The sequence below is a fragment of the Armigeres subalbatus genome, chromosome 2 (genome assembly GCF_024139115.2).
Source record: "Armigeres subalbatus isolate Guangzhou_Male chromosome 2, GZ_Asu_2, whole genome shotgun sequence".
NCBI lineage: Eukaryota > Metazoa > Arthropoda > Insecta > Diptera > Culicidae > Armigeres > Armigeres subalbatus.
The window spans coordinates 320,909,039-320,918,593 of record NC_085140.1 but is presented as its reverse complement, the minus strand read 5'-3'; the positions used below and the strand labels follow the sequence as shown (position 1 = coordinate 320,918,593).

The following is a 9,555-nucleotide window of genomic DNA, read 5'->3' as shown; positions in this document are numbered from 1 at the left end:
CGTAAAATCCGTTGAGTCTTAGTCTACCCAGACTGAGGCCCAAGGATTCGCTGACTAGGGCAAAGTCGAATCGACCGAGGGCGTGCCAGCGAAGACGGTGGTGCCAAAGTCTACCCAAATTGAGGCTCAAGTATTCGCGGGCACGTCTTGGGTGACTGCTCCAACGGAGCAGACACAAAAACGGGGGAGACAGTCTCCAGGTGATGAGCTCCCTGGGGCCGCTCCAAAACGCGGATGGTTAATACCCCGAACAAGGGTAGTGGGACTGGGAAGCTGAACCCCAGCCAGGTACCTCCAAAACCGGGGGAGGAAGGACCTGGAAAGGTTCGTCCACCCAGGAAAGATGGTGGTAAGGGGTTACGGCAGGCTTAGAACTCTCAGCCGCACCAGACCAGGGAAATAGAGGGGGATGACGCTTCCTGGACCCTGGTCAAGAACAAGAGGAAACCGAAGACGTCAAGGGCCAAAAAGAAGGCCCAGGCGAATGAGGGTAGCAAGAAGTCTAGGGTAGGCGCCAATCGCTCCAGGGGCGATGACCTAGTCATCAAAACGGCTAGGCTAAGTACTCGGACGTCTTTAAGGCGACGAGGAGTGACGTCAAGCTCGGTGAACTCGGCGCCGACGTACGTCGAATAAGACGTACCCGGATGGGCGAGATGATCCTCGAGCTGAAGCGGGGCGTCTCGCAAAAGGGCGCCGCCTACAAGAAGTTGGCGGAGGAATTCCTAGGCGAGACGGTCAAGGTGAGGGCACTCTCGACTGAGGTGAATCTAAGGGTTAAAGACCTGGACAAGATCACCGAAGTCGAAGAGCGCGTCACGGCACTGCGGCGACAGTGTGAAGTGGAGTCGCCCACAGCAGCCGTTCGGCTACGGAAAGGTCCGGCAGGGACGCAGGTAGCATTGGTTCGGCTATCTGCAGTGGACGCCTCCAAGGTAGTCAAGTTAGGGAGCGTCAAGCCCAAGCAGCACGCGCAACATCTTTCAAATAGGTGTTTGTTCCTAATAAATTGCATTGAAGACACTGGCAATACATCGAGTCACACTAAAGCAACTTTCCAGTTTCAGAAAATCACAATGTTTCATTGCCGTTTAAGTGGCGTCGCAATATTCTACCCATCTGACTTCTTGGGTGGTTTAAAACTCGATGTGTTTCACATCAGAAACAAAACAGATAAGTTGCAGAATTAATAACACTTCGGTTCATTGCTGTTACGACAATGTTTCTGATATGTTGCAAAACACTTTGAGCTCAGCTGAGCAGTATTTTATTTTTGACAGTCCCCTGCATGTTCCGTATAAGGTACCGTGGATAATCAAAATTCGGACATACTCAAACTTCGGACACTCCAATTTGTATGGGAGGTTTTCAGAAATATGTCATTGAAATGTTTCATCAGGATGAATTGAAAGGGGATAAAGTTTTAGCTTTATTTAGGACAGTTTCATTCTAGTAATCAATGTTAATCCAATGTGACGAAATAGTTGAATGTCAGTCTGAGCTATCTAGTGATAATTATTTGCAATATTTCTTCTCAATATTGTGTAATTTGCTGTCCGAAGTTTGAAACGTTGGGTCCGAAATATGAATTCAATGTTGCTGCAGTCCGGAGTTTGAGTAAAACAGAAGCCGGACATTTTTATTAATCGCAAGGATTCTACACAATAATTCGCACATGTTAATCCCGTGTTATAAAGATCAGCGATATGTTTTATGATTGTGATGGTTATTAGAACGGTGATAATTAAAATGTGTATTAACAGATTGATTTCATAGCAAAAAGTGCTTAAGCGTCCGAAGTTTGAATTTGCACGGTACAATGAAGGTACAAATGACTTTGTTGTTTATGTAGTACACTTGTAGCAGAATCTTCAAACAGAATTGTTGGTGTGATGGTTATAGTAGCAGGTTGCAAATCTCAAGGTCCATGGTTCGATTCCCGGTTGGTTTTTGTGTTTTTATTTTCATTGTAGCTGCAAGATGTTGCAAATAGGCTCCACCTCTTGCGCTTTTTGTGTCACAAAGGAGTTCCAAATACGACGCGTTGTGCATAAGTCAGACCTTTAGTAAGTCACACCACAGTTGTTGTTACTCACTGAGAAACAAGAGGTGTTGCTTGGGAGGTGGGATGGTCGGGGTGCCTTGTGGGCATATACGAGCAACCCGAAGTTTGCTTCAAGTGCCTGGAACCGGGGCACAAGCAATGGGACTACAAAGGCCCTGACAGAAGCAATCTCTGCCGACGCTGCGGATTGGAGGGACATAAGGCACAATGCTGCACGCACCCTCCCAATTGTTTGATTTGTTCCAGCAAAGCTGTGAACAGCAAGCACCCCATGGGGGGTTCGATGTGCCCGGCGTTTGAGCGTACTGCAAAATCACAGTGCAGGTAACGCAGCTGGCTTGCTCGGCCTCGCCCGAGTGTTAGGTGTGCGTAGGTTTAGAGGAAACGTAGGAACACGCCCAACAAACAACGACAAGCTACAAATAAGCATCTAGGTTGAATTATTGTTTATTTGTGATCTTTGTAGCTGAATAAAATGGATGCTGAATAATTTGCTAGACAGATTTCATTTCAGCATTTAATGTAACTAATATTCGACATGGCCTATTTATTTGTTTACTACCTTTATTTGAAGTCGAACTTACGTTTTCGTTTTATCACATTTCAGCACATTGGGGAAGTTTAACAATGTACTGTACTAATGATTTTTAAAGTTCTCTGTTCGACTATGATGTGATGCTCTGAAAGGGTGGTCGAGTTGAGTTTGAATAGTAAGTTAATAAGCAGGCATTAGACATCCTTCTTAACCTTTGTCCTTCTTAACCATTGGATTTCAAATTTATCTGATCTATCGCACAGTGGGAAAAAACATGCTTTTTCAGTTTGAGAGAAAATCTGGGTTCTAGATCTGGGAAATTTGATTTATAGAAAAATAATGATTTATTTTCAAGACATGCTTTTTATTTTCGTGATTTATTAAACTGTCGGAGATTATAACGAACAAAACTGCTGGTGCAATAAAAAAATCATGCATTCATGCGGAACTAAATTTACTAAAAGGCGGACATAACGCCGTTGAATAACATCGGAAAATTATTGAATCTTTGATGTGTGGAATCCCAATATTATCGAATGGATGTTGATCTTTATTGCGGCGAAATAATTGAAATTATCTTAGCATTTGACATATCGCAATCGATTATCAAAAGATTCTGAGGAAGGCCGAGGCGAATATACATTGATTTTATTTTCATAAATTCATAAATAGCATCGGGGACGGATTTTATTTTATCGTTTATCGACATTATTTTTAGGTATTTTTCCTAGTGTGCGATGGTTATGACTGGTTGAACAATGGTTGAAATAAAAAATTGTACAGTTATAAACAAACTGTAGTTTGACAGATCGACTTATTGAATAAGAGTCCAATTATGATTCATATTCAGCAATAAGATTATTTATGTTATGCATTGAGTGAGCCATATCTAACAAATCAAGGATGGCGCGGATGACAACGTTACCGGCGGATGATCAAATGACAGCAGTTCGAGACCCGATTTAGGAAAATTTTAAAATGATTATATGAAAATAGCAATTGCTTCAAAATACGTTCATTAAAGATCTTACTGATGTTACCTTCTATGCGTTATTATTTTCGAAGAATTCACATGTAGCTGAATTGAGGCTTAGTAAAATGCTTATTAAAGGTTTAACGAATCAGTTAATAAAGTTGTTTTTCAAAATGAGATGATGTAGTTGTATAACTTCGCCATAATTGTGTGAACAAAGTGTTGTGACTGGCCGAGATAAATTCCACAACAGCTAACTTGATTTAATTCACTTTATTAACTTTAATAATGATGCTGATTAGATTTACAATGAGCACATGCTCGCACCCGGGGAGGCTGATTCTAACTGTCAATTAAGGGGCGAGCAAAGTGTGTGTGTTGTCAGGTGTAAGTAGTAAGGTGTCTTACAAAGCAGGTGTAGTGTATTGAGTGCACAGTAAATAAAGCTTAGGTATAACAACTCTCCCTCTTTTTGAGAAAATGGACATTAAAATCACAAATTTAGTTTTTAGGGAGGTTTAATCACTCGATTTGAACGTCTTAGAGGCTGCGGAAGCAACCTATTTGCTGTTTGGGGCGTCCTGGTCGCCGCAGAACTCGAGGGCGGCTGGGAAATATGATCCATGGGTGATGCAACAGGTTGAGGGTGCGCTATTGGACTCGCACCAACAGCCACTTCACCAGCAGGCTCGATAGCAGTTGCCACCGGAGCAGAAACAGGAACCGTAAAGGCCATTCGTTCAGTGTTCACCTCCTCCCTAGGAGTGTTCACCAATTCTTCACGCAAATGCGCACCTACTCCAGCGATGTGGTCAATGTGGCGTTCCCAAACTCTTCCGTCATCTAGGCGGACCAGGTACCGCAGTTTACCAGCTTTCTCCACGATCTTCCCGAACTTCCACTTGTCTCGCGAAAGGAAGTCTCGCACACGAACGCGGTCTCCGTCCTTGAACAGTCGTACTGCAATATCCTTCGTAGACGTCGGCTCGTTCTTCGGTAGCATGAGGTCGATTCTCGACCGGATTTGACGGCCGAACATCAGCATGGACGGCGATTGACCTGTGGAAGGATGCAGCATCTTCCGGTATGTCAGCAGGATGTTCGAGATCTCCATGTTGAAATCGGATTTCGGGCACTTCATAGCTTTTAGCTTTTGTTTGAAAGTCTGCACGTAGCGTTCCGCTTGCCCATTCGTCGATGGATGATACGGAGCTCCCATTTTGTGCACTACGCCGTTCATCCGCAAAAACTGTTGGAACGCCTCCGAAGTGAATTGCACTCCGTGATCGCTAACTACCCGGTAAAAATCGTTTACTCATTAATGGGTACTTTTTCTCTGCTATCTCTTTCTATCTGCTGAAAAATTACCCATTTTGGAAGAATAAGTGGATTTACTCATTTAAATGAGTAGATCCACTTATTCTCCCAAAATGGGTAAATTTTTCAGCAGAGAGACAGAGATGGCAAAGAAAAAGTACCCATTAATGAGTAAACGTGTTTCTCCGTGTAGCACCGACGGAATTCCGAATGTAGCGAATATTTCTCGGCACATCTTCACCGTACTCTCTGCTGTAGTAGACTTGCACACTTTAATCTCCGGCCACTTGCTGTACGCATCAACCAATGTGAAGTAGGTATCTTGATAAGGCCCAGCAAAATCCACATGGGCTCTCTGGAACGGCATCGTCGGCGTTTCCCAGCAATGCATTTTGGTTTTCACTGGATCAGGTCGGACCGATTGACACTCGGCACAGTTGGATATCATCTCCTCTATATCGTGATCCATTGCTACCCACCAGCAGTAGGCTCTGGCTAAGGACTTTGTCCGTGTCGTACCGAAATGGGAACAATGCAATTCTTCCAGCACTCTTCTTCGTAACACAGGTGGAACATAGACCCGTATACCGTGCAGCAAACAACTTTTCTGGAGTGAAAACTCGGTCTGATCCCTTGGATGAGATTCCGCACCGTCTTACCTTCGGCTGTGGCCTGGGCAAGTTCTGCAGCAGTCAGCGGCAGTGTTTCAATTTGGTTCAACTCGATGACATCAGCTTCCTCCATCAAATTGTCCGGATCCGCTTCAGTCAGGGGAATTCGGGACATTGCATCCGCATTAGCATGGTCAGACGACTTCCTGAAACGGATTTCATAGTCGAACGACTGCAGATATGTTGCACAGTGTTGCATTCGAATGGCGGACATTACCGGCAGCCCCTTGCGTTCTCCAAATATTTTGGACATTGCTTGGTTGTCAGTGATAAGCGTGAACTTCCGGCCGTATAAGAATTGGAAGAACTTCTTGACGCCGAAAATGATGGCATAAGCCTCCTTGTCAACTTGCATGTACTTTTGTTGAACTCGGTTGAGCGTTTGAGAAGCAAATTGTATCGGACGCTCCGTTCCGTCCGGCATTAGGTGACTAAGCACCGCACCAACACCATAGGGTGACGCATCGGTTGCAAGAAGCAACGGTAGTTCCGGCGAATAATGAACAAGACAACTATTCGACTGCATTTGTTTCTTCACGGTTCTGAATGATACTTCGCACTGCCTTGTCCACTTGAACGGCACATCATTTTTCAGAAGGTTGTTCAAAGGATAAAGAACCGTACTGAGGTTCTCAAAGAATCTTCCGTAGTAGTTAATCAGGCCAACGAACGACCGGACTTCGTCCTTGTTCTTGGGCTGACGCATATCTTGAATCCTGCATCTTATGGATACCTTCCTTGTCGATGGCATATCCGCAATAGTCGATCTGCTCCGCAAAGAATACGCACTTCTCTTTATTTACTCGAATACCATGTTGGTCTAGCCTCAGGAGAACCTCTTCTAAACGCCGAAGATGCACTTCATCGCTCGGTCCCGTGACCTTTATATCGTCGAGAAACACTCGCACTCCCTCGATTCCCTGTAGAATCACTTCTATCTGACGCTGCCAGATTGCTGGCGCCGACGCGACGCCGTACATGAGTCGGTTTGGACGATACAAGCCACGATGCGTACTCAAGGTAAGTATTTCCCTGTCATCCGGGGCTACTTCAAGCTGCAAATATGCTTGCACGAGGTCAATTTTGGAAAATTTCTGTCCTCCAGCTAACGACGCGAAAAGTTCATCCACCGTAGGCAGTGGATGGCGGTCTACGAGAAGATTTGGATTGACCGTTTGTTTATAGTCCCCACAAATTCTCACACGGCCTTGGGACTTCTTCACTGGAACGATCGGCGTAGCCCAGTTACTCTGGTTTACCTTCGTTAGCACACCTTCTGCTTCAAGCTTGTCTAATTCATCTTCCACCGTCTTCTGTAGATTGAATGGAATCTTCCTCGCCTTCAGAAACACCGGCCTGGCATTCTTCTTCAACGGTAGGCTGGCTTGAACACTACAGATCTTCCCGATGGAGTCGTCGAACACTTTCGGAAATCTTTCCAGTATCTGCTTAAGAGCAGCCGTGCGCGAGGGAGTAGCATTCGAAATCGCATTCACGGCACTGCGATTATGAAACACGGTGTTCCAGTCGACCGGAATCGTATTTAACCACTCGCGCCCGAGAAGTGGATGTTTTTCGGATTCCACAACGTACAACGGTAACGTAACTTTTCCACCGCCGTTTGTAGTAGTTTGGTGGCGGAGCACCAGCACCAGCAGCAGCAGCCATTGCGCCTCCTCCGGCAGCAACATTCACACCGAAAATTCCACCTCCGGCACCAGCAACAGCGTTTGGATCTTGCAGCATCCTCGTCGCCAGAACTGTTGTGACAGGCCGAGATAAATTCCACAACAGCTAACTTGATTTAATTCACTTTATTAACTTTAATAATGATGCTGATTAGATTTACAATGAGCACATGCTCGCACCCGGGGAGGCTGATTCTAACTGTCAATTAAGGGGCGAGCAAAGTGTGTGTGTTGTCAGGTGTAAGTAGTAAGGTGTCTTACAAAGCAGGTGTAGTGTATTGAGTGCACAGTAAATAAAGCTTAGGTATAACACAAAGCTTGAACAGAAGTTGTGATAAGAAATAGTACAGACATAATTCAACACAGCGCTGAATTAAATCATCACACTGATGTTTGTTCAACTAGTGAATGTTTGTTGGGCGTGTTGTTCGTGTGCTTACGTTTTCGCGCAATGCGTGACGACATGCTTGCCACATGTGGTCTGGACACGACCCCGGACAACTTAGTTCGGAGGATGTGTAAAGATGAAGTTGGCTGGAACGCCGTTTTATCGGCTATCGTCCAAATCGTCTCGGAGCTACACAGAAGATGGCGCGTGGACTCGAGGAATGGCTAGTTCAGGCGCAAATAAGAGGTGGTCCAAGGGATCGGAGTCGGCTTCATGGGTCATACCGGTGGTCATGCTCTGTGGTCGAACTCGATCCTTTTATCGAACAAGCGGCCGCGCGAAGAACAACATGGTATCGTCGCTTTCGTGGCGTCGGTCAACCGGGCGGGTTCCGAGCCCGAGGACGGAAAGGGGTCCTCGTCAAGGCTGGGGCAGGCGTAGGCCTCGCGTCGGCAAGTCCCTCTGTGTGCTGGCGAATAGGCCCTATCGCAGAAAGGTCAATTTGGGGTGCACGCGGCATCATCATTCTTGATACCAGTCGTGCAGAGGGAAGCAGGCGCGAAGTCGACTGTAAATAAAAAAACTGCGAACCGAGATCGGCAATTACCGCAGGGCTTTCGGAATAATGAACAACCCGGCTGGCGTGAATGCTAGCTAAGAACTAATTTATTTTTCTACCTTCTAAGCTATATATAATAGTATATACAAACATAATACCTTAACACTACGATGCGATGTGTACCTGGCTATCATAAAACTCCAGGCAAATCTCTCATTGCCATTATCTTGTTGGCGCCGCAAATGTTTATTTCAGCATTTCTCCATGCTTCTAACTTATTTTCTTAAGCAGATTGTCTCGAGGTAGAACAATCATAATGAGCCCTGCATGTCGTATAGAAGAATGCGTCATATGCATATCGTAAAAACAGGCAGAGACCAGTCAGTGAAGCGACCCAATGAATCATGCTTGATAATAAATCTATGAATCAATGTAAAATAATAATCGCGTTCGTAACATTCCGCGGCCCGTAAACCTACTGGATTTACAAAGGTTGTCGATAAGCGACATATTTTAAATCATATTAACTTAACTATCTTTGTATTGTCTTCACTTAAACATTTGTATTGGATTTCGAATATACATTTCCTCTAAGAGTATTTATTTCTATATCTTCTGAAATGGCCTGATCATTATTTGTAATTTGATTATCATCCAAACACTTATCGTTTTCACTATTTTTATTGTTAAAAGCTTCCTTCCTAATATTTCTATGTGACAACAAATTCGTTAAAGAATCCCAAAATGATGCTAACAATTGCCAGCTGAAACCGTAAATATCATATAATATTTGTCCATGAATAATTGTGTCAATCATAAATTTCAAACCTCGAATGATAATGTAAATTCCGATGGCTGTTGATGTAATGTTTCCCAGCCATGTTGACCAGGACAGTAATTTATTCCAGTATTTGCTTATAGCTCCATCGATCATTTTTTCTGAAACTAATGCGTCAAACCTAAAACCACAGACAAACAGACGTAACACTGATGAAATTCCCATCGTACATACTCTGAACGGTCGTTTTAAATTACACTGATTACTTGTTTCACACCTAGAGGCGCGCGCATCGTTTACCTTTCGACTTGACATCTCATACTAGCGCCTTCTGTTGACATTGTCGTACTAAACATCATTTCGTGCAACATGCACGCGAGATGGTGATAAAGTAACTGGGCGATTAATTATTCAGGAAATTGTTCTAGCTGTTACGTCTGTTTGTCTGTGCTAAAACCTTGAGTATTAGGATGTTGACCAGCTAAAACCTTGTAAACCACAGAAGATGCCACACGCCTTTCACCTTGTTCATAAATCATATTTCGCATTTTGACCAAACTATTAGAATCATAAACTCCACT

At 44.3% G+C, this 9,555-nt stretch overlaps 1 protein-coding gene across 1 annotated transcript; it reads right to left on the bottom strand.

Moving 5' to 3' along the window:
* Positions 1 to 6,214: 6,214 nt before the first annotated feature.
* On the bottom strand, positions 6,215 to 7,252 carry LOC134209900 (uncharacterized protein K02A2.6-like). Its single transcript, XM_062685921.1, has one exon. It carries the CDS (start codon positions 7,250 to 7,252, stop codon positions 6,215 to 6,217), a length of 1,038 nt encoding a protein of 345 aa, XP_062541905.1.
* Between the last annotated feature and the right edge of the window lie 2,303 nt (positions 7,253 to 9,555).

Bases quoted from the DNA above. Each gene is read 5' to 3' on its own strand.
- LOC134209900 (XM_062685921.1), bottom strand. From the start codon at position 7,252: ATGTTGCTGCCGGAGGAGGCGCAATGGCTGCTGCTGCTGGTGCTGGTG.